Source organism: Adelges cooleyi, unplaced genomic scaffold, assembly GCF_023614345.1.
Source record: "Adelges cooleyi isolate 19-005CV unplaced genomic scaffold, UGA_ACOO_1.1 ACOO_flye_CR_arks_rails_tigmint_CR_PRNA_9, whole genome shotgun sequence".
Taxonomy (NCBI): domain Eukaryota; kingdom Metazoa; phylum Arthropoda; class Insecta; order Hemiptera; family Adelgidae; genus Adelges; species Adelges cooleyi.
This window is the reverse complement of record NW_026096579.1, coordinates 11,864,402-11,888,233: the sequence shown is the minus strand read 5'-3', so window position 1 is coordinate 11,888,233 and position 23,832 is coordinate 11,864,402. Positions and strand designations below refer to the sequence as shown.

The 23,832-nt window shown below is 26.7% G+C and overlaps 4 protein-coding genes across 5 annotated transcripts; 2 read left to right on the top strand and 2 right to left on the bottom strand.

Moving 5' to 3' along the window:
* Nucleotides 1–874: 874 nt before the first annotated feature.
* Nucleotides 875–6,572, bottom strand: LOC126846706 (signal recognition particle receptor subunit alpha homolog). The gene is made up of 12 exons (XM_050586479.1): nucleotides 6,307–6,572; nucleotides 5,258–5,458; nucleotides 4,667–4,841; nucleotides 4,418–4,568; nucleotides 4,208–4,358; nucleotides 3,355–3,509; nucleotides 3,129–3,273; nucleotides 2,868–3,059; nucleotides 2,634–2,805; nucleotides 2,224–2,351; nucleotides 1,487–1,663; nucleotides 875–1,119 (listed from the first exon to the last, which is right to left on the bottom strand). Exons 1-12 carry the CDS (start codon nucleotides 6,430–6,432, stop codon nucleotides 994–996), a joined length of 1,899 nt encoding a protein of 632 aa, XP_050442436.1. The 5' UTR covers nucleotides 6,433–6,572; the 3' UTR covers nucleotides 875–993.
* Nucleotides 6,573–6,618: 46 nt separating this feature from the next.
* Nucleotides 6,619–15,515, top strand: LOC126846264 (repetitive organellar protein). Its single transcript, XM_050585550.1, has 16 exons — nucleotides 6,619–6,709; nucleotides 8,339–8,374; nucleotides 8,444–8,555; nucleotides 8,909–9,036; nucleotides 9,618–9,703; nucleotides 11,156–11,277; nucleotides 11,350–11,435; nucleotides 11,533–11,766; nucleotides 12,253–12,802; nucleotides 12,907–13,047; nucleotides 13,244–13,801; nucleotides 14,408–14,544; nucleotides 14,747–14,893; nucleotides 14,974–15,089; nucleotides 15,199–15,316; nucleotides 15,385–15,515. The coding sequence occupies exons 1-16, from the start codon at nucleotides 6,664–6,666 to the stop codon at nucleotides 15,513–15,515; spliced, it is 2,748 nt and encodes a 915-aa protein (XP_050441507.1). The 5' UTR covers nucleotides 6,619–6,663.
* Nucleotides 15,516–16,666: 1,151 nt separating this feature from the next.
* LOC126846676 (farnesol dehydrogenase-like) lies at nucleotides 16,667–18,749 on the top strand. Of its 2 annotated transcripts, XM_050586396.1 has the most exons (7): nucleotides 16,667–16,792; nucleotides 16,871–17,039; nucleotides 17,132–17,300; nucleotides 17,399–17,528; nucleotides 17,603–17,732; nucleotides 18,402–18,536; nucleotides 18,611–18,749. In XM_050586396.1, the coding sequence occupies exons 2-7, from the start codon at nucleotides 16,908–16,910 to the stop codon at nucleotides 18,653–18,655; spliced, it is 741 nt and encodes a 246-aa protein (XP_050442353.1). In that variant the 5' UTR covers nucleotides 16,667–16,792; nucleotides 16,871–16,907; the 3' UTR covers nucleotides 18,656–18,749. The 2 variants fall into 2 exon arrangements, with proteins under 2 accessions (XP_050442353.1, XP_050442352.1); XM_050586395.1 differs by lacking the exon at nucleotides 16,667–16,792 and having other exon boundaries at nucleotides 16,800–17,039.
* A 521-nt stretch (nucleotides 18,750–19,270) lies between these two features.
* LOC126846677 (40S ribosomal protein S19-like) lies at nucleotides 19,271–22,695 on the bottom strand. Its single transcript, XM_050586397.1, has 4 exons — nucleotides 22,569–22,695; nucleotides 22,215–22,285; nucleotides 21,986–22,155; nucleotides 19,271–19,586 (listed from the first exon to the last, which is right to left on the bottom strand). The coding sequence occupies exons 2-4, from the start codon at nucleotides 22,283–22,285 to the stop codon at nucleotides 19,330–19,332; spliced, it is 498 nt and encodes a 165-aa protein (XP_050442354.1). The 5' UTR covers nucleotides 22,569–22,695; the 3' UTR covers nucleotides 19,271–19,329.
* Between the last annotated feature and the right edge of the window lie 1,137 nt (nucleotides 22,696–23,832).

Sequence of the window (23,832 nt, the reverse complement as noted above, 5' to 3'; positions counted from 1 at the left end):
TAATACCTACTTAAGAGGTTAAGCAATAAGTATCAAACAAACTTTAATGCTATTATATTTAATATTTCCTTAGGCGTTCTTAAATTGATGAGATTGAATGGAATTTAATTGTGTTTTTTAATTATTCTATCCTGAAATCATGATGTTTTTAATTTATCAAGTGTTGGCTATGATTTTGAGAACATAATTAATTTACCAACAAACATCAAAATTAGAAATTTGAGTCATGTACTAGATATAAAAGTATCTAGTGTTCATTGTATAAATTATTATCACACTTTACACCTCTATTAAGTTTACAAAGTATTAACTTTTATATAATTTAGTTGTTAACTAAATGTATGTGTTCTTAGCCTGTGGGTCAATCCAAAATTTGTATGGATATTTTCATCTTATGACATTGCTTGAAATTGATGGTATCAATTTCGATTTTAAATTAATTACAAGTGTGGACCACAGGGCACAGTGGGGAGGGACATTTATTATATCTAAAAATATATTCATGTAGCAAAGAAAATATGCAATTTTTATTTTTTCTATGGGACGATTGACTTACATAAATAGTTAGGGAAATTTTTAACTTTCATGCTTATATTGCAATAAGATTCCTTTAATTCAAAATGACACTCTTCAGTATTTACTATTTCATTACAAAATCTAAGCTAATATTGTGTTAGTATATTATGTATAGTCTGAAAACTGATACTTAAAAATTAAAATAATGAAAGAAACTAAAAAATATTTGTATATATATGTATATATATTATATACTCATAATATTGTTATCAAAAATACTCGATGGAATGGAAAATAACAAAAAGTACAACTTTGAATACAGTTATAAAGTAGAATAGATAAAAAAAAATAAACCATATAAACAAACAAAAATATAAAATATTTAATTATATAATACCAGTAAAAAATTACCAACAAATTATCACCAGACATACTTAATATAATAATAAAAACTTAAGTCACGCAATTTAAAATGGCTCATTTCATGAGAGCTGCAACAACTGCTTTAGCGTTCAATGACTTAAGATCAGTATATGTTTGTCCAGTTCCGACAAACACAATTGGCTGGCCTGTGATATATGTCATAGAAATAGCTGCACCAACCTAAACATTTTTTTTAATTGAAATACATAATATGTTAATAAATAAATATATAAATATATAGTTATGTATAGATGTTAATAGTTATTAGTTGGAGAGGTAAATTTCTAAAGATAAATAATTGTGAAGTAAGGTAAATTTCATGAAGCTGCTGCACTAACTAAAAACTATATACCAAAATGAAATTTATTATTTGATATAGTAAATTTTCAAATAGGTAAAAAGGTACTATTACTACTCTTGTAATATTTTGTGTTGGGCAAGTGCTGCCTATGAAATGCAGTAGTTATACACTACATAAACTGACAACAAAGATACAAAACTAAGATCTTAGTGATGTATAGAAATATTAGTGTACAAAAAATAATACCTTATCATCAATAGTATCAAATTTAGTTAGCACAATCCCATCAATTAAATGTGGATCTTGTGTTGATGAATAATCTGCCAACGCTTGATTGAACTTTACCAACTGATCAACTGCTTCATTGCCAACCAATGCTTCACCCACAAATAACACCATATCTGGTTCATTAACTTTAATTAACTGAAAAATAAATATGTATTATTTTAGATACATAGAATTTAAGAATTGTCTAATTGTGGCTAAATATTTAACATTACACATAAATATAAAATAAATTTAAAATATAGTAACAATTTTAGTCTCTATTTTTTTTGTCTAAGGCAGACCCTGATAGAGCAAACTGTATAAGATGGAATTTATATAATATGATCTTGACAAACAGATTTGCATAAATATTTTACTTTTACAATTTACAAATAATTAAGTAACTTGTATTATGTTTATTTACATAGGTAACCTTTTTTTAAAAAATGACTGTGAGTTAATTTTTCAATATTTCTAAACTGCATTGAAAATACAAAAATGGCAACAGAGATACCAAATTACTTTAAACTTTAAAATTAATAATTTCCATCATGAACTACGTACCCTTACAAACAAAAACTTTTTCAACCCTTTAATGTCCATTGCTGTAAATATGGGTCATACTTAAACATTATATATTCTTATAAAATATAATTATAATTTTTAAAACTTGCATATTTGCAACAATGTGCATTAAAGGGTTAAAAAATATTTACCTTAGTTAAAGCACGCATTAAAGGTTCATTATCTTGCATTCGCCCAGCTGTATCAACTAAAACAACATCGTATATAGCTTCCTTAGCATAATTTATAGCTTCCATAGCAATCCCAGCAGCATCTTTTCCTACAATACATTAGTAATCTTATTAATAAACAATGAACAAAAAGATATATTTAATTATTACAATACTTATATTATTTTTTTAAACTATAACTAAATTTAAGATTAAGGGTTTTAAAATAAAAGTTAGTAAATAGTAAAAACAATTGTCTTCTAAAAAGTTGTGCAAAATGTATTGATTAATTCCAGGACACTGAAGAGGATTCTTAACAAATGTGCTACCCATCATGTCATTAGTTTTTTTTTTTTATATTTTAAATAAATATTTTTTAGATTTATACTAACCATAACCTTTTTCATAAAGTTGTACCATTTGTTGGTTATTATGTTTCTTAGCTGGATGCAGAGCATTTAAATGTTTAGTATGGGTTCTTAATTGTTCAACTGCACCAGCTCGGAATGTATCACAGGCAGCAATCAATACTCTTAAATTATTTTCAATCAGCCAAAAACATATCTGTAAAGCAAGAATTCTAATAAAATATTTTTCTTACAAATTACCATTATAATATTACAAACTTTTGCAAGGTTTGTAGATTTGCCAACACCATTTACGCCACAAAATGATATTACATAAGGTTTATTATTTTTTTTAGCCGCCATTGCATCACGTAAAATATCAACACGCCTTTTAGGTGATAATATTTGTACTAAAGACTCAATCATTGTATTTTTGACAGTTGACGCTACAGATTCAAATGAACCAAGGATCTAGTAATAAAGAAGTATATTTAGAACACGTAACCTACAAATAAAATTGTTATACTATAATTAACTGACTTTTCCATCAAGTTTTGATGAAACAGAGTCACATAGTTTTGTAGCAATTTCTATTGCAACGTTTTTGGCGACTAGATGCTCCTTCAATTTTTCTAGTACTGGTTCCATATCTGCTGCTGTAAGATTTTTCCTTCCAACTAATCCTCTAATAACATTTAAAATTATTTTTAATTAACTAAACATATAAAATTTAGGTATTACGTATTATTATTAGACAGTAATTTACTTGAACATAGAAAATACACTTTTCTTGCTATCATTTTTTTTTTTACGCTCAGCAGCTGTTTCAAACTTATCATCAAAATCGTTTTCTTCTTCATCAATGTCACTATCACTTTCAATTTCTATGTCTTTAATATTCCCTTCCATTTGCCCAACAATCTAAAAAATTAATTTTCAGTTAAGTAAATATTTTAGTATTAGTGGTAGTGTTGCTTATTTAGGTTCTATTACCAGGTTCATTTCTTTTCATTAACTTTTTTATTTTATTAATCAAAATGTCTATTTTTTCATTTGGAGAATGATATAAATCTTATCATATTATATACAGCGACCAGTAATTGTGTATAATACATTCTATCGCCTACCAATAACTGTATATTAATTGTTAGGGTGAATTTAATCAAAGGGTTGATGAAACTTTTGACTACAAATGGATAAAAACAACCGACCTCATAAGAAATTCAGGCGTTGACTTAAATGTAAGGACATAGAGACAGTGACATATTTAAAAATTTGTGTTTTTCATTTAATAGTGATATGAGCAATAAAAAAAAAAATATTTCCTGCAAATTGATGTCACTTCAATCATAAAAAATTAAGTGTTTTGGAAAAATTAAATTTTTAAAAGTCAAATTGTATCTATATATTTATAGATATTTCATAACTATGAAAACAATTACTTTTGGTTGACAACCAGTTGAAATCATAAAAATAACAAATGTTTAAATTGAATAATAATAATTTTACTGTAAATAATGAAAATACTACATAATATAACATAAATTTACATAACTTTGTATACATAAGCTCAACAAATAATCCTAAAAAAAAAAAAAATAATAAATATTACAGCTTACTTCACTATTTGTTTCAATATCAGGTTGATTGTCTGGATTATTGTTTGCCTTATCTTTTGTATAGTCTAATGTACTAACATCTTTTACACCTCCCCCTAATGGCCATTGTCTTGGCTGTTTAGTTGCTTTTGGAGATGGTTTTGGAGTTTTACTAAAAATATAATAATATGTTATAAATATTGAACATTTAAAACATTTGTACAATTATACTCTTTATTTTTTTTAAGCTTGTTTGAATTCATAGCACCCATTTTTTGAGCCATTTTAATACGATTTTGCGCAATTAAATCTTCTTCATTAAATGTAACATTATTCTGATTAACTTCTTTAAAACCATTCTTTTGGGGTTCAATTATTTTACCTAAAATATTAATCATATTACACTAAAATTCAATGATACCCCTAAAATTAACTAAAAATATTATGTTGTAAAAATAATAACATCACATGTAAATATACCATTTTTCTTATTTTCTTTATCATTTCCTTTTTTCTCAATCATGGATGCCACAGTTTTCTTTGACTTAGAAGACTCATTATAGGATCGCATTTGCTTTGGAATGTTGGCCTGTGCTCTACCCCATTCTTCAGCAGACATAAGAACTTCTTGAAAATTTCTACTAAACTCAAATTCCTACACAAAAAAATATTGTGTTTAATAAATTATATATTAGAATATTTGATCATCATATTGACGGCTAACAAGTCACATTCACGTTAGCAATAGATTAGCAAGACAAAATACATTGAATGAGTACAGGTTCTAGCTACAGCCATCACAAACTACTAAGTAATTTAATTTTTTCTTTTAGCTGTATCCACCTTTTTTGACAACTTAATTAACAGGTATGAAAGAAAACAGTCACATGTACCATTGTATGAATGAGTCATGTATCAGCAATTTGCCTTTGTTTAACTGTTCCTTTTACATTTAATAAGCACTTAAGCTTAACTCTTTAAATAATATTAAATTGTTGCGTTTGTCGCCGTCAAAAAAGAGAAAAATAATGTATATAATATAATAAATGTATGTATAAATTAAATGAATACCATAAAGTAATTTTTCCGAGCCAATTCATTTTTATATTTATCTCTGAATTCCAACTGTATATCATCTAAAAATTTGTCAACATAAGATAGCTGTAGTATTTTTTGAAATGCTATCACAAATACTAAGTCAAACTCATTGTCCAAGCGGTATTTTAATGATAAAGAATCTTGTGTATAATTATTATTACTACCCGTTCTTTCCTGCAACAATTTTTTTATACATTACAATTATTTATCAATCATTTTATCAAACCAATCAATAATTTAGAAGCAAATTTTAATTTGTATAAAATAAAAATCCTAATCAACTAACTAAATATTTTTATATTTATATCTGTAAACAGTAAAAGTCTGAGAACAAGAGGCTAATTGTAAAAAAATATGGATAAAAGGTCCGGATGGTATGTTGAAAGTAGGACAAAGGTTAGATTAGTTCTATTGTAAAAGGACGCATAATTTATTATAAAAATATTTGAATGCATATTACGAATGTAAAGTTTAGAATTTAAGAAATTGTATTTGTATGTTTTTGTATACAACATTTCTTGATATTATTATTTGGACAAACATTTACATATTGCTTAACAATTACTTTTTTACTAATTTTTTGTATAATTTATAATTATATTAGACTTTTTGTCCCATTTTCAATATGCCATCCAAACTTTTTTAAACAGAACATTTATCCCTGGATATTTTGACCCGGTTTTGTTAATTTTTTAGTAGAATTTGTTGTCAATGCATCTTATAAATATAACAAGTGTTTAAAATTTGAAGCATCAAGTTGTAATATAGTAATGGTTTCAATTTAGTATGACATTAAGAAAATATGACAAAAAAATATATACATATAGGTCCAGGTTCTCCTATCATTAGTAAGCTTTTAACTACTTAATTTAGACGCTCATGCCATATTGAATAATAAGTTAAATACCTAAATAAATGTTTATAGATTAACATAGTTGAAATCTCCACTAGTATACATATTTATTAAAATAAAAACAATTATTAAAAAAAAATCTTAAATAAATGATTAATTATAATTATACCTGTAGAATAACAGTTTTGATCAAAGAATTGACTGAAGGTACAAATAACTGACTTATGTGACTAGTACTTTGGAAACACCAGAGTACAATGCCTCCTTTGCTAAATATTGTGAAAAGATCCAACATTTTTACAATTAATAAATTCACAGGAACATACACGAATATATTTTTATTATAATTTCATCACAATTAAGACGTATATTATTATATATCATTTACATTGAATAACTCGACCCTCGTTACTTGTTACTTATTATCATAAATTGTAAATCGTGTACGTAATCAATTAAAATCGTTAAACAGCTGGAGTTGCGTAAATACTGAAACGTGTACCATACGATACCATAGAGTAACTCTATGTTCAATACCAATCGACGGGTTTTTAGAGTATACCAGCTACCAGGTAAGTGGTAGCCAACTATCCAGTAAAAATACAACTTCTATAATAATATTAATTAAATAATATACCTATAGTAAAAATTATTAAATGTACACTGTGTATTAATAATACTACATAATATAATGATTATTTTCAAAAAATTACAAAAACTACTAAACGTTTAGACAATATGTTCATTATTAATTTTAGTTAGTTCTCTAGTTGGGTTTAATTGTTTTTTCTTTTGGCAGAATTGGGCAACTTTTTTAAATTTTTTTACCACCAGGCATCTAAGCCTATATTTTAAGTAGATAGGATTATAGGAATATAAATTATAAGTGTTTGGCTCTTGTCAAATGTAGCTACTATGATATATAGATGTAGTGATTGTGTAAAAAAAATGATATGTAGATCTATAACAATTGCCTAATATAAGTTATAACCCCATTATCAAATATTAATATTATATTATCAATATCAAATATTATATTAAATATTAGTTCCTAATCTTATTTCGAAATAGAGTTTTAACATAGGTATATGTATTATGTAGTTTTTAAGTTATTTTATTTAAAGATAATAACGTTCTGAAAGATGCCAAAAAAAGATAAACTTTAGATATTTGATAATATCTAATGTAAAATAACACGAAAGAAAATATAAGAAGTTGAAATTGGAAATTTTCCGAAAAAAAATAAATTGATTACCCAATATTTCATCGGGTTTATTAAGAAATTTTAATTTTTTTTTCATAGTGTTTTTATACAATGTGATCAATTTGTTTTTGTTTTTACTCCCTCCAAAATTAATTATTTTTATATTAACTTTTGATACTTAAATGGTAACGTATATATTTTATTAACTTTTTAAATTAAGAATATTTTACTAAACATTTTGACTGGTGGATAACCGCAGTTTTGAACAACTATTTTTAAAGTTTTAAGAGTTTAAGTAAGGACGGGAGGGGAAGTGCGGTTGAGATGTACTCGCAGATAAAATTAATACTAGTCTCCACCTTTCTCCTGCCCTGAACTTTAAACTTCAATAATTTCAAAAAAAGTTATCTAAAACTGGTTATTGACCAGTCAAAATGTTTAGTACATTATTCTCAATTTTAAAGTTGATGAAATGTATGCGTAGCAATTTAAGTTTCTTAAGTTGATACAAAAAAAATTAGTGTGGGAGTGAGTAGGAGCATAAACTTTATGGAAAATTGAGATCACATTATACAAAATTACTATGAAAAAAAATTAAATTATTAATTAAACCCAATGAGATATTGAGTGGTTCTCGATAAAACGATCACCTTGTACATGTTATATAGTTATTGTTATTATTACGGTTAGCGTGGTTGTTATGGAAACAATATACCTACATAAAATGACCCAAAACATCTTGAAAATCATACTTCCTTTATGCTATGTGTTGTAATTACGACTTTTCTATTGTCATAATTACGTTAATTGGTATATTGTATTTATAATAATTTATATTAATTGTCTATAAACAAATATTACATAGTATACAGTTGTCTATAATAAAAAAAATTATTTAAAAATATATTAAAAATTAAATGAATAGTAAAAATGTGATTTTCATTGTTCTTTGTGCGAATAATGACAAGCTCTGATTTGACCGTTTATGTGTGCAAAGAAGTGTTCAACGACAATAGCAAACCGACAAAAACTGGTAATAAATAATTATTACTATTATTTTAATTTAATAAACTTAATGATTATCGCACTCGTACGTCAACAGAAATTGAAGAGCACGCGTCTAGAATCGGTATAGATCCAGTCAAAGATATACATTTATTACACTTAGCAAAACAGTGTCTTCTTGAACCATTGCCATCTGATTGGATTCCCTGGTATGTTTTAACCAATAAAAATATAGGTTTATAAACTTATTAAAACTTTAAAAGGCCAAAGTAACAAAGGAACAAAATAAAAATACTCTATATAATATATACGAGTATATTATAGTTAAAGATTTATTGTGTAAATTTTTAATCAATTATTAAATTTTTTTCTGTTGGGGCTACAACCTTCCTGGTAAATGTCATCATTTTACGCCGATGCCATAAATACCAATATTTTATAACAAGCAGTTTATTTTAGAGTAAAAGTATTAATTCATAATATACAATTCAAACAACCATAGATGTAGTGTTGAATGTAAATGTAATAACCATGTTATTCGTTTTAAACACGTTATTTTTAGTTATATTGAACAAGTTGGAAAATATTTCTACTATAATACAAATCAAAACACATCACAATGGGAACATCCTTTAGACAATTTTTATAGACAAATTGTCGAAAAAAAGCGTTCCGAAGATTCATCAACAGGCAAGTAAAAAATGATTTAGTATGTTGGTTTCAACTGAGATCTGCTAAGTTGGTGCAGCGACCGGCATAGCTCTCCATAAGACATATATTATAAGCTTTCGTGAAATAGGCGCCTCACCTTACACTACACTATGCAGCCGATTGCAGAAATAAAAAAAATACCACATCAACATGTTTTACTCCCCTCCCAGAAAGGGGTAATATTTTTAAATCCTTGAGTCTGAAAATTAAATAATACGTATTCAAACATTTTTTTAATTTAAAAAATCCAAAACCTCACATGATTAAAAACAAATTAAGTGCCTATAAATAATAATCTACATTCTTATATTAAAATAAATATTTACCTGTTTTGTAGCGTTTACTTGAAAGAAATTTGATCACTTCGAGCTATAATAATTTATTAAGACCCGTAACTTCCTCAACCCACTATACTGTAATCTGTATACATGTTTCATCTCAGAATGCCTCGACTCTATTGTAATAACTTTTTTAGTATCAAAAACTTTTATCTACTTTGGTATGTTAATATTCAAATGTAGTTTGGTAATTCAGGCAATGAATCATTCACTTTTTTTTAGGTCAAGACATTTCAACAAATCGAATTTTAGAAGAAGACAGTCCTCCTGACGCCATGTACAGTACAAAAAATATTTACGATTTATCTGTAAGTCTATTTTTATTTAAACCTTAATCACTAATAAATGGACATTTTATTTAAGTTGACTTTGTATTAATTAATTGAAGACCTATTCAGGCCCGTACCGGTGGCTTCTCTTATAATGGCGCTTGCTGCAACCTACATGGGCGCTTAAAATTGTTTTTATTTCATCCTAGTCTCCAGAGGTTTATAAACTAACGATTAAAAAATGCATACTTGAAAATTTTTAATAACATTACAACTATGTTTTAATAACAACAAAACAATATTATTCGAATTTTTTCGCTAATAAATTCATCCACAATAAGCGTGTACATTTTTATTGTTATTATAAATTATTGTTACTTCTTCATAATACGAAAATAATAGCACTAAATACTCGAAATTTTTACCAAGAATGTATTTTAATACCACAAAGATACAAAAAAAAAAATTACATCAATTTTTGTTTAGATAAAATAAAATGTTCAGTAGAAAATATTATACCTATTTTATCTTATTTATTATTATGGAGCTTTTAATATTAGAAGATCAAAAACAAAGTGTTTTTATGGAATAAATTTGAGATGAAGTACAGATATCAATTTACTAATGACAAATAATGGAATCAGCGGATAAGGAAAATATTTTCATATTACTGGGGGTACAGAATCTTTGTGGCATGAAGTAAATAAGCGGCAGAGCATAGTAGGAATTGGGAGGTCACAGGCCTACAGGAATTATTATAACTGAAAGTGATAAAATCACTTTCAAATAAACGCTTTGATGGGGATCTGTGATTAGTATGTTCAAACCAGTACAGCCCAAACCAAGCACAATATAAACCAGTACAGTAATAAATTATTTAAGTGAGGTACAGTGTTCACGAATGAGCATCAAAGCGTTTATTTGAAAGTGATTTTATGACATTAAGATATAATAATTTATGTAGACATGTCCCTACCCGTTCCTATTATGGTTCATCCACACTATACCCCGATCTCACTGTACTAGCTGTTTTCTTTTGGGACTTGGGAGAATACATATTTAATAACGAAACATCGTATCAAATACACACGGTATCTTCCATAAATAACTAATCTATGGAAGATATTGTGAGTTCTATGGCATAACTTATAAATCGTAATCCATAGAAATTAGTTCGAATAATAAATTGATTGAGTCATAAATTTGGATATTATTTTAGTTCGTGCATTGAAAACTTTCACTCGTTTGATAACTATAATGTACTATAAAAACTAATAGACTAATAATTTATAAATATGCTTAATAGTATAAACTATAAGCTAAACGGATAATTATTATCAGAAATAAATAATTAATCAATTAACAGTACTTCATTTAGATTTTTCTGTTTATATTATAATTTGTTGGTTTTGTACTCATCTAATATAAAAATAAATCTAAATAATTTTTAATAAAAAAATATATATAATTATAAGGTGTTTTTTTTTAAAGAATAATTCTAATAAAAAACCCGTCGCCGAAAAACGCACTGTACGTTTTAAAACACCGATTGAAGAATCTTTGGATTTTGACAATTCGGAAGATAACAATATGAAGTTCTTAGGACCAATTAAGTATGTAAATTTGTATTCAAACAAATTTCATTCTATATTAAATAAGTATTTTAATATCAAATTATAATTCAGACTAAACACGCCATACAGCTCACAACAAGCTTCTCAGAATTTACCCGTATTTTCTTCAAGCACTCCTTTCGATTTTAGGATTAAAGGTAATTAATTAGTGGTTAAAACATACAATTAGCTACATAATTTATGAGATGAATCAAAACAATTTTCTTTTGAAATATTTTTTATGGTGAATTTTAGGCAGTCGTAGTGTTTTGTCTAAATACAATGTATTATCAAATAAAGAAGAATTATTAACATCTGGTAACAAGGATAGCATCGAAAAAGAACTGGAAACTCCAGCAGAAAGCTCAGTAGTTCAAAAAGAAAATACAAAGAAAATCAATATTACGTTAACAGAATCCTCGGATCATTCAGAGAGCACTTCATTAGAAGAATGTTTAAAAGATTTTGATAAAGAATACGGCGATAACGGTAAATACGTACTATAAAATTATGTAAAAAGGCCGTAGGTTGATTCCAAATAAGGGTACATTAAACAATTATTAATTTGCATATATCTACTATTTACACTGAAAAAGCGACTACAAAATTGTACAGTTGACTTTTTACGAGTTAAGTCGACTTAAGTTAACTTAACTTAATATTCAATAGTTTCAACTATAACTGTTTAGTTGTCACTTATTCAACTAAAATTTTGTAGATGCAAATTAATTCGCCTATCACTTTTCTTTACTTTTCTTTACTCCTTCATTAAATACATCATCTACAATCACCTTTACTTCATACTTGTCTAGTCGTGTTTATAATTTTAAAACTGTTCTCAATATCCTTAGTAATTCTTTTCTATTTTGTTTCCTTTGCATTATAAATATCATGCTCTTCAACACTTTCTTTATGAATTACATAATTTGTATAAAAAAGAATTATTTTATTAATACTTAATATACATTAACATAGCTGATGGTAACTGTTCAGATGGCGAGATCAAGTATAATGGTTATTCAACTACAACACAATTAGAAAAACATTCTGTAAAAAACGATTTTCCAAATGAAGCTAGAACTTCTTCAAACGAATTATTTAAATCAACAAAAAATAAAGATACCTTGCAAATAAAAAAGAGTAACATGGATGAATCAGTTCATGTTGAAAATTATGCAGATAATATCAATAGAGATATTTCATCTTTGACAGTTTTAAAAGACGCAAATAGTTTAAGTGCAATCCAAGGAAAAACTATAGAAAAAGAAAAATCGGCGTTTAAGCCTACCATTACATCGATTGAAAAAATACAAGACACAGATGAATATTTTGTAGACTTAATACCTAAACGTAGTAATGAAAATTATGAAACCAAAACAATATCTCATCATGAGAGAGCCAATAAGAATGATTTTAGTGACCACACTAATATCGAACTCCAAATTGAATCACAAATCACAAAACAAAGTTCTATCATTAAAGAAAAGATAGAAGATGACATTCGAACAAAGGAAACCTTACTCAGGTAAAAAGTTTAATACGTTAAATAGGCAAACAATTTTTTAAAAAATGGATTTTTCTAAATGGTAATTGAAATACATATATATTTTATACTTTATGCATTAATAGAAATGATGTTTTTAAAAAAATGGATGATTTAATTCAACTTACGAATGAAAACAATAGTTTTATGGAAAAGCGAATTTACAAAATGTTTGATGAGTTTTATAAAAAGAAAAATGAAGATCTCGAAAAGACTCTAAAAAATATGTAAGTATTAGTTTTATAAAAAATGACTAAATAGATTAAAATAATTATTATATATTCTTTTGTATTACATACTATTTTAATTTATAAAATCATACTACTAATTATTATAATATAGTATGGCGCTAAACTATAAAAATTCATTTGCTTAATTCATCTGCTTAATGTAGAACATTTAGTAAAATGTAAAAATGTTTAGGAAAGAAGATTTAGATAAAAAGATACTAGATGAAAACGAGAAACACGATGTACAGTGTAGTTTAAACAACCAAAAGATGAATGCAGAGACTTACAAAAAATTACAAGATGATCTGGAGAACAATGTACAGACACTTAAAAGTGAAATCGAATCTAAAACTAATAAGTCAATTCAAAATCTCATAATTGACGAGCTAAGCCATAAATCAAAGACTGCAATTGCCGGTTGGGATCAAGCTGCGGATTTATATAAAATGGCTGAACTTGAAAAAGTAAAGTTTGATATTGAACAAAAAGCAGAAAATGTCAAACGCCACGCTGAAAAAGAAATTGAACGCTGTAATAAAGAATTTGATGAAAAACTTAAAGTAATTTCTAACGATAAACTAAAGAACGCTGATGAAGCGTTGAACTTAGCTTTATGTGATCAAATTGAATTAGTGCAAAAACGAGTCAAGGGATATTATGACAACCAAAATAATACCACTAAAAATAATTTTGAAACAAACATTCACGCTACAAACGTCTCTGTACAGAAGTCAAATGATGTGCACACAGAGTAAGTAAATCAACTTGTATTTATTTTACACTGTTAAATTTAATTAAACTTTAGAGGACCATCTCGTACATATTAAACAGTAAACTCTTTATTCATTTTAAGTTATTATAATTTCTGTGGACAGTAATGCCGAACACAAGTACAGAGTGTCTGGTGAGGTAATTACCTCATTGATTTAATGGGTGGGTAGCTGATCTGTACTAATATTAAAAATATTTGTATGTTACGAGTGGATTTTTCTTGGGTTAGTGGGTGTTAAATATGTTTCTTTCCAGGTATTAGTGAGTGGTTTCGGCGCCACTACTTATAGAACTGTAACTTTACCGGCATCCATTAGCTTCGTCACCACTAAATTTTATTTTTTTGCAATGACTTGAAAGTTTTAAATAAACTTCAGGATGTTGAGTCCAGAGCCAATATGTTTTTCACCAGTATTTCAGTAAAAAAGGGTTTTATTGTATTATTACACTCTATTCAATTTTATGTTAATAAAATATTTATGAGTCCCTTTTAAGTATAAGCTATTAGCTACTCGGTTAAACATTGAATAAATTATGCGTTAACATAACCTATTGATTATTATAATATATTTTTTATTAATTTCAGGAATACAGATGTATTTAATTCAAACAAAATAATCGATATTAAAAAAAAAATCCAACACTGTTTTGATGAATTAAATAATATATTACTGCTTGTCAATGATGTATCCTATTCCGAAAGTGATCGACCAAGGGAAAATGGTAAATAAAAAAAAATGTAACTAGTAAAAGATACTTACAGTTATTTCCTACTATTAACTTACAATATTAAAATCACATTAACTAATGTTTAAAAGCATTAAAAACTCAACAAAAAAAAACCCGGATATGTTATTTATACTTATATTTGTACATGCACATTTTATGTACTTAGTATAAATATATATATTTTTTTCCTTACTAGAAGGCGATGGAATGAATTCTCAATCAAATAAATGTACAGTTTCATGTCAAACTGATAATTTTTTAGGATTAAGTGCAAATCCTCATTCAAGTAACTACCCGTATCCAAATTCATTACATTTTTCTGCGTTTAAAAATGACAATTATGGTTTGTACATAAATTACGTTACAATGTACAACTAATTATACAAACGTAATTCGTTTTAAATATGTGTTACTGTAATTCAGATTTTGAAAGTATGTATACTGAAAATTGGAATCAGGCAAAATCGTCTAAAGAATTATTTACTAACTATATGATAAAATGTTCTCGAGTAATAAATCCTGTAGATAATTTAAGTCAAGTAAGTATTAGTATATAGTTTGATAGTTTCCTACGTCCAACATATTTTAACATATTGCAATGCTGCAATTGAACAATTTTACATTTCATTTTTTTTTTTAACATTTTAGGAAGAATTAAAAGTTAATGCAGCGGAAAAGAATATTTTTCGCTTGATTGATGCATTTGAGAAGTTGAGATACACTGATGTTAATCATAATTCTGAAATAATTCCTACAAATAATTATTGTAAATTATAACATTAGATAACGGTTTTAATTAAATGGTTTTAATTTAAGCTATTAATTACATTTTAGTTCATCACCACGGCGATACGCGTTATATCAACAGCAGAGAGCTAACGCCCAATCAAATAGCATACAATCGCACGAAAGATTTAAGAAAATGGCTTTATAAGACTGATACAAAGAATACACGATTGTATTAAGAACTATCGTTTTGGTTGTTGTTGTTGTATTATCTTTTTATAATTCAAATTAATCATTATTGTACATACCTCCAAATTAACCGAATTCATTAATACAAAGCATTGACATATCACATATGTATTATCATCTAATACCTACATTTACATCAATAAAATTCATTTTTTACTAATTACAAGCTAAACAATTTATATGATGAGTGTTTTTAAAGGAAGAAAGGGTCGATATCGGAAAATGGGCATCGGCATTATGTATAATTGAATCGGTCATTACTCATTTGAGTAACGTCTTAAGACACAAAATCTAAATTTTACAAGACAAGGAAAAAATGTCTACCTACTAGTGGTGTTTTTCTTGTTAACAACAAATCCAATTCCCTATCTAGATCGGAAGAAACCTGCATGACAAAAGGTGTTTCTCCATAAAATGTGTGTATTTAAAAACTGTCTGCACTTGTAGAATCGAAAACAACAAAACAAACGATTTTGGCTAAATAGTGAAATAAGTATTTTACTTTTATATTGTAAATTTATGTCTTCGATTTTTTTTTATCTAACTTATTCGCCATTCCAAAATGTTTTGCACGAATATTAGTAAAATCCGTGTTTTCTGTGAAACGTGTATTTGTAGGACGAATATAGGTACATAAATGTTATTTCCTGAATGTATTATTATTATTAATCATCTATTATTTCTTTCGTTTTCAGCTTTATTCACGAATAATTTTTAATGATTAAACAGGCAACAACTCTATTGAATATTAACATTTATCTAGAGCTAGACTTGAAAATTAGTCCTCCAGACCTCGTAGATTTTACCTAGCTGAGATTGATTAGCTTTTATATTAGCAAAAATAAAATTGTATCTAATATTTATTATTTTCAATAGTTATACTCTCTAATCATTTTTTAGCTGCACGAATACATTAAAGATACATAACGTTTAACTAATATCTACTTAAAATGGATCGTATCACCATGGATATTGACTTATCCAATTTTATACATTTATAAACCCTAGCAATCAAATACAATTCAGTATAATGATTAGTGGGTTGTATAGTAATATGTTGTATTATATAATTATAGTTTATGTTGCAGATAAAAAGCACTTATAGATAAACTACTTATAAATAATTGCTTTCTACGTTATAACTATGTATTTTTAATTAAATTTATTGTTCGAAGTCATTAGGAACAGTAACTCATAGTCCAAACCATAAATGATAATTCGTTACTCGATTATCTCTGGCTAACTATACATGTGGCATAGGACATAGGTAGTTAACTCATCTAACTTTGATCAGTCATGACCGTTTATACAACAAAATAATATTTTTTATTTAAACAATCAATAGGAAACTGAATACAATTTATTGTGTAAAAAATAACATAATGGAAAGATGGAAGAACCGAGTAGCTATAGTTACTGGCGCAGCATCGGGCATAGGAAAAGCGGTTGCCATAGCTTTAATGAAAAGTAACATGATAGTAATTGGTGTTGCAAGAACAGAAGACAACTTAAAGGTAAGCTTAAAATTAGTTAAGTACCTACATACTACAGTAGTCATAGAGTATTTTAATTTGCAATACAAATTTTAAAATATTATTTTTGCTAGAGATTTAGCGAAGAAATAGGTGAATTAAAAAACTGCTTTCACTACAAAGTCTTTGACATTAGAAAAGAGGACAGGATTGTAGAATGTGTCAATTGGGCATTAGATACATTTGGAAGTGTTGACGTTTTAGTTAACAATGCTGGAATTTACGATGATACAGGATTATATAGTAATACCTACAAATTAAAAAACCCTAAAATAGAGATCTATTAATTATCTTACATATTATACAAGTACTAAGGAAACAATAATTATTGTAATTTGTAGATGAAACAATGGAGCACAGTAAAATGATTATGGAAACTAATTATTTGGCAGGTTGTATTTTCATTAAAGAAGTTATACGAGCAATGAAAAGTAAAATGGTAAATGATGGTCATATTATTAACATAAACAGGTATTGGTATTAAGAAGTATATTGTTCAATTATTAATTTAATTAAATATGTGTGTAAATTTGACATTTATTTAGCGTAGCAGGGCATTACAGAGCTGATCCTATAAAAGCATTTATACACAATGCTAGTAAACATTGTATAACACTAAGTACCGATAGTATAAGACGAATGTTAGTTAATGAAGGAAGTAAAATAAAAATAACGGTAAGTATAAATTAATTTTATGTGATGTCATTTGTACGTTTTTATTAGTTATGAATTGGGTTTTTTTTTTACAATATTATATTAATTAAGTAATTTATTTTGAAAAAAAATTACCTTAATGGGTGATTATTGCTAATAGTAATTAGTAACACCTCAATTTTTTAGTTGATCTTCACTTAGTTATAATTAACTAATGATGGGAATCCAAAAATCAGGATTATCACAAAAAAACGCTATTTAAGCTACTTAAAATCATGTGTTAAATAATTTTACAGTATAAAGCTGTGTATCTAATTACATTTTTTTTTTAAATCTGTAAAAATAAAACAAAACACCAAAAAGATAAACTACCTTTGGATTTGTTGAAACCGAAAGCATTTTATAGACAAAGTTGTTTTTTTTTAAAAATTTTTTATCAACAAATTTTACTTAGGTACACATCTTTATATTGTAATAGTATTTAATATTTATAAGATTTTTAAGTGCTTATATAGCGTTTTGTTTTTAAATCCTGTTTTTCGGATTCTCATCACTATAATTAACATTATTAACTAGGTCAATAAAATTATAAATTGTATATTACAACCATGTGGTCATTTTTTCATAATTGCAATACATTATGACTAACTTGTTGAAATATAAATCATAGCATTATGAAATGTGTTCTAGAGTTTGAGCCCAGGAGTAACATTAACTCATTCTGTTAATAATATACAAAAAACCATACCTGATATTAAGTTTTTGCAAACTGAAGACATAGCTAATGCTGTTTTATATGTTTTGGGAACACCGCCAGAAGTTCAAGTATAATATTCAAGAAAAAAATGTTTTATTGATGTTAATTTGGTTTTTATTTTTTTATGGTTTGGTGCTTATAGGTATGCGAGTTGACTATTCGTCCAGTTGGAGAAATCATGTATTAATATTTAATGATCCTAGTTATTATTATTGTTCTTCAGTACAGTATTTTTCTCTAAACAATAATAAATAAACATTTTTTCTTTTGCATTGAATTAATTTTATCAATATTATTAATCATTATAAAGTTTATTTATTTAAGTTTTTTTTTTTTTTTAATATTAGTTTAATTTAAAAATAATAATTTCATTTTCTTTATTCAAACTAATTATTTAAGATTAGATTAAAACGATTAATATGAAATTAAAAAAGTAATATAAACAATATCTTAACACTTTCCCCTTACAAATTGCAAACTTGTAATTCATTGTAAATAATTACCGAGTTGTATGAATAAATATTAGTTCAGTGTGAAATTTTAGATTTTTTTTTAATGCTAAAATTGTGGTTTCTTAAAAAAAACAATCCAAAGAAAATCCTCCTTAATTACTTAACTACTTTCTTGATTTGTTATTTTTACTAACGATATGTTTCACATCACAAGTGACTTAGCTAGGCCCATATTATATTAGCTTGAAAAACTCTTACTCAATTTAAAAATCACCACAATATTGAGAATTATTTATCTGGTAGACAATCACGCAGGACTATATTAAAGAATAAAGTAAAAAAATTAATAATTCAAACTTTAAAAGTAATTTAATTACTTTTATCCTCAGATACAAAAAAAAAAAAACATTTAGTCAGTTTTCGGAATGAGCACAGTGAATCCAGCGGTTTCAGCAGCTAACAGGGCTTGCTTCTTCTTTTTTGCTTGTTTCACTTGTGCTGCAATACGATCTAAATCCCGTCTTCCTTGAGATGTCAATCGACGGCCATTATTATTCTCTACCTTCTCAATCAATTTCATTGTCTCTAAAGATTGAAGAACTTTACGTGCAATTCCTGTAGAACTGCGACAGAAATGAGATGGCCTCACTCCATTACGTTTACGTGCTATAAAATAAAAAGAATAATAGGATTTAACACATATTTAGAGTATTCATACAATTAAAAAAGTAAGTTTGTAAATAAATATAGATGAGCTTTTTTGATACATAACATAACAAATTGAATAAGTACCACTTTGTAATACCCCTCCCTCTTCATAATATTAGACACTATGTTCTTTATAATTTTCTAGTTATTGCAATTACAATTTTTTTTTTTAATTGTTTTAATGTATTTGCACTTTTTATGTTCTTGTATTAAGATGTATTGTAATTTGTTTGAGTTGGGATAAGTCTTTGAATTAGGCCAGTTCCGTATATATATAAATAAATAATCTACTACATTATGGTACTCAGCATTTCATTGGACATCAAGAATATCTAAGTATTAATATGATTATTAAAATTTAAAGGTCAATGAAATATTATAATATAAACCAGATGGTGATGGGATATAGTGCAAGGTATACACATTATTAGTATGTGTAGTGCAAAAGTCATGAGAACTCATTTCTTGTAACCTTAGATATCATACAACAGATGGAGTATTCTGTACTGAAGCTTGTGTCCACTATCTGCGAGAAAAATAGCTGAGTAAATTTACATTTTTACATTATTATTATTGTACATGCTCGATAACTACTACGCGGGCTTATTATATTGCAGCAAATGTGCAATATTAAAAATGTAAATTTCTAGGCCATTGACTCGCAGATGGTGGGCACAGGCTTCTGTACGGAATGCTCTATCCATTGTACGCGATCAGAGATTGTAATCATAAATACTTTATTAAATTAGTTGAAATATAAAAACTTGTAAAATAACAAGTATAGTTTACTAATAATATCTACTTGAACATTATTGATTACTACTGATTGGGTACACAAGTGCATTATTAAAATAATAAAAACCACAATAAAGGGCATGTGAATGTTGTTGATGTTGCGACAGTCTCGCGTACTTGTGTAATACTATTGCGATAAACATTTAAGTTCAAGCAGCTCTAAGTTATTACCCAGCATTTTGTTAATAACTGATTAAAGCTTGCAAAAATACACTACATTAATTAATGCCAGGTTGCATCAAATATTTACACTGAGATAAACTCGTTTAACTGGATTTAAAAAAAAAAATTCTGTTGCATAAACCATGTTTTAAATTTTATATTGTTAAAAATGTACTTTATCATGAGTTAAACTACAGGGTCATTTATCGCTGTGTAAAAATGTATGTATAGTTAAATTTTGTTATCAATAAACTTTTTTTTTTTAAACAACAAAATTAATGATGATTTACCATCAGTTTATCATTGATTAGACCCTGTATGATGATAATATTAACTCCTACTGCTGATACCATTTATTCAATAATCAATAACCAGTGTACTGATAATAACCTGAATATAAAACAACGATTTAGCAATACTCGTAAATTTAACACATGTTGATTTAACAAAAGATAAAGTTTAACAAAAGTAAGTTTATTACAGTACTAAATAATTTACCATTTGATAACGACAAGTTTGGTGCAACCGGGCAAAAGAGTTGGGTAAATTACTCAAAATTGAGTACTTAACTATAAATTATATAAACTATGGAATTGAACTAGATTTACTTAAATACAAATTGCACTAACTTTTTTAAAATTATTTAAAATACAATTTTAATATTTCAATTTTACAACAATCTAGTTTAATAAAACATTATAGAATACAGACAAAGTTTTCTTATAAAAATACAAGCTTTTTATTCCTTGTTCATTAGCTAGCCTTGAATAGGTAAAGAGCAAATTATCTCCCGCAAATGAAAAAAACAGTTTAACAAGGGCATGACAAGGATTAGTCTTATATTAAATAAATAATTATTTTATAGTTGAATAATTAATTGGATACGCAAGAGACTTTTTTTTATTATAAAATATTGCATTTGCAATTTAGTTGTTTTGGTAGGAATCTATTGAAACCAAGAACAAGTTTAAAAACAATTTTTTTCTAAGTATTTGTAGTTTTTAATACTTTAAATCATATATCATAATAACTCAAAATTGCCCAACACTAATCATGATTCATGAAATCATATTAACATTCAAAACTAAGCGTTTCCACAATTTTTTTTTTGGCACAATCGTTTTCAGCATTGAAAAACAAATAAATTGGGAAAAAAAATTTTGAATTCGGGTCCGAGGTGGTTAAGTCGATTTAAGCCAATATTCTTTATACTTAATAATGGCAAGATATTTTAGGAAATTAATTTCCTGTAAATCATTTATTGCCAAGTATTAATGATTATAAACACTAACAAATATAATATCAATACAGTTATCATTTAAAAAACCTTTTAAGGATTAATAAATTAATTGTCTAAACCATCGAAGAAAGTAATTAAAATAAGTTTAATTTTTAAATACCTCCAAAAATTTTAGTAAGGGATCCAACGCCAACTGGTGATCTAAAGTAAATGTGTCTTAATGTGGCTGCACATCTAGTATAATACCAATCTTCATCATACGGTGCCAATTCATTGAATTTACCATTTTTAACTATGTCCACCCATTCTGGAGCCTTCAATTTACCACTCCTTAAAAACAAGCATCAACATAAGTTTATAATGTCTCCTTACATAAAACAAAAAATTACTTTTTCAAGAATGCGGAAAACGCAGCAACGAATTTGTGCTGGTCAACATCTTTCAATGTTATGGAGGACATCTGTAAAATAATATAATGAACAAATTATTTCCCACAAGTTAAAATATTACTCTCCCAATAATTATGAGTCTTAATAATTATAACAATCAAATTTTTAATAATACAAAATGAACCATGTGATTGAGGTTAGAAAGATGAAATACGAAACGATAAACAATTTACGTATTGTAAATGAATACATTTAAAAATTCATAATTAACAATTGTTTACTGTAAAAAATGCACTATTCAATTAAGCATCAAAGCATTTAAATAATTACGAAATCCGAACATAATATATTTACCTTTAAAGAGATTTCCTTGCAACCGCTGTGAAGTCACCGAAAAACCGTGCACGTATTATTGAGAAAAGAAAAACACCAGTTTTTGTAAAAACTTGTATGAACTTTGCAGTAAATTATAGGTTAGTAATCAGTGTGGCCCAGCTGTACGACAAAAAATCCTATTCATAAATTGAAAAATGCATATGAGTAATCAAAGACGTTATATACATTTTATTATAAGCGGGAAGTACGAATTTAAAGCAAATGGAATTTAGATTTAAATATTTTATTTTAGTTTGTGATTTGTGTGTATTTGTCTATTTTAGTCGTTACCTAAAATACTTTTAGTTCAAATAAACATATATTTAGTATAAAAGTAGAGATCCAAGACACTTCAACGCAGGACAGTACTTGAGCACAGCCATATTGTCTCGAAATTTAAGATGAGCATTGGAGTAATTTGAAGGGGGTTTAGGTGAGCTTAGTATCCTCCCCCTCTTTTGAAATAAGCATCCTAAACATTTTTAGGATTTATTTTTTGGTGTTTAAGCTTCTCCCCTACTTTTTTGAGCGAAATTGCCTTCTGAAGATAAGTTGGCCGCGACATGGATGGTCCGGATCTCTACCATAGCATTTTATAAGTCTGGAGTCTTGGTCATGACGCGCCATACATTGTGAAAAAATAAAAAAAACGTCTTTAGAAATATCATATCATTTTAATCAAGCTGAGGAAAATTTCATAGGATTTATTTAGAAGAAGGACATACTTAGTAAAACATAACTGTATTGTGTGCCATGAATAATAAAGAAATAAGAAAAATAGCTAATGATTTAGGATAACTTATAGAACTTCCTTCGACGCATATGAACTATTTTATTAGCCCCTCGTTCAATTTTCTGCGCTCAGATATCAGGACACTGAAAGTATTGTTATGCAATATTATGTGTTTTGAGTCGGCAAAGTGAAAAAAAAAAATTTTTTTCTATAATAATATTATAACGATTAATGGTATTTTGTATTTATTTTCTTTTTTTTATCATATAGCGTGCTATAATGGGTAATCACAAAAGCAATAAATTTAAAAAAAAAACGAGTAATGAGTAGTGTAATTTTATTATCGCTATTATAACTATATAACAACTATTAAATTGTAATGTAACTGTGACATAAAATCATAGGCCACTGTTGGTATATTTATTACCTATAGTTATGAGAAAATGCTATTTAAATACTCGTCTATAGTCTAATTATTTTATTAATGTAAATTACGTATTTACATTAATT

Excerpts from the sequence above, each read along its gene's own strand:
- LOC126846706 (XM_050586479.1), bottom strand. The coding sequence starts at position 6,432 with ATGTTGGATCTTTTCACAATATTTAGCAAAGGAGGCATTGTACTCTGG. Across the intron at positions 4,569-4,666 it reads TAAAGAAAATAAGAAAAATG|GTAAAATAATTGAACCCCAA; the intron begins GTATATTTACAT and ends TTAATATTTTAG. Across the intron at positions 3,510-4,207 it reads ATATTGAAACAAATAGTGAA|ATTGTTGGGCAAATGGAAGG; the intron begins GTAAGCTGTAAT and ends TTAATTTTTTAG.
- LOC126846676 (XM_050586396.1), top strand. The coding sequence starts at position 16,908 with ATGGAAAGATGGAAGAACCGAGTAGCTATAGTTACTGGCGCAGCATCG. Across the intron at positions 17,040-17,131 it reads GAACAGAAGACAACTTAAAG|AGATTTAGCGAAGAAATAGG; the intron begins GTAAGCTTAAAA and ends TATTTTTGCTAG. Across the intron at positions 17,301-17,398 it reads CGATGATACAGGATTATATA|ATGAAACAATGGAGCACAGT; the intron begins GTAATACCTACA and ends TGTAATTTGTAG.
- LOC126846677 (XM_050586397.1), bottom strand. The coding sequence starts at position 22,285 with ATGTCCTCCATAACATTGAAAGATGTTGACCAGCACAAATTCGTTGCT. Across the intron at positions 22,156-22,214 it reads TTTTCCGCATTCTTGAAAAA|GAGTGGTAAATTGAAGGCTC; the intron begins GTAATTTTTTGT and ends CTTGTTTTTAAG. Across the intron at positions 19,587-21,985 it reads CCTTACTAAAATTTTTGGAG|CACGTAAACGTAATGGAGTG; the intron begins GTATTTAAAAAT and ends TTTATTTTATAG.
- LOC126846264 (XM_050585550.1), top strand. The coding sequence starts at position 6,664 with ATGTTCAATACCAATCGACGGGTTTTTAGAGTATACCAGCTACCAG. Across the intron at positions 8,375-8,443 it reads TAGCAAACCGACAAAAACTG|AAATTGAAGAGCACGCGTCT; the intron begins GTAATAAATAAT and ends GTACGTCAACAG. Across the intron at positions 15,090-15,198 it reads CTGTAGATAATTTAAGTCAA|GAAGAATTAAAAGTTAATGC; the intron begins GTAAGTATTAGT and ends TTAACATTTTAG.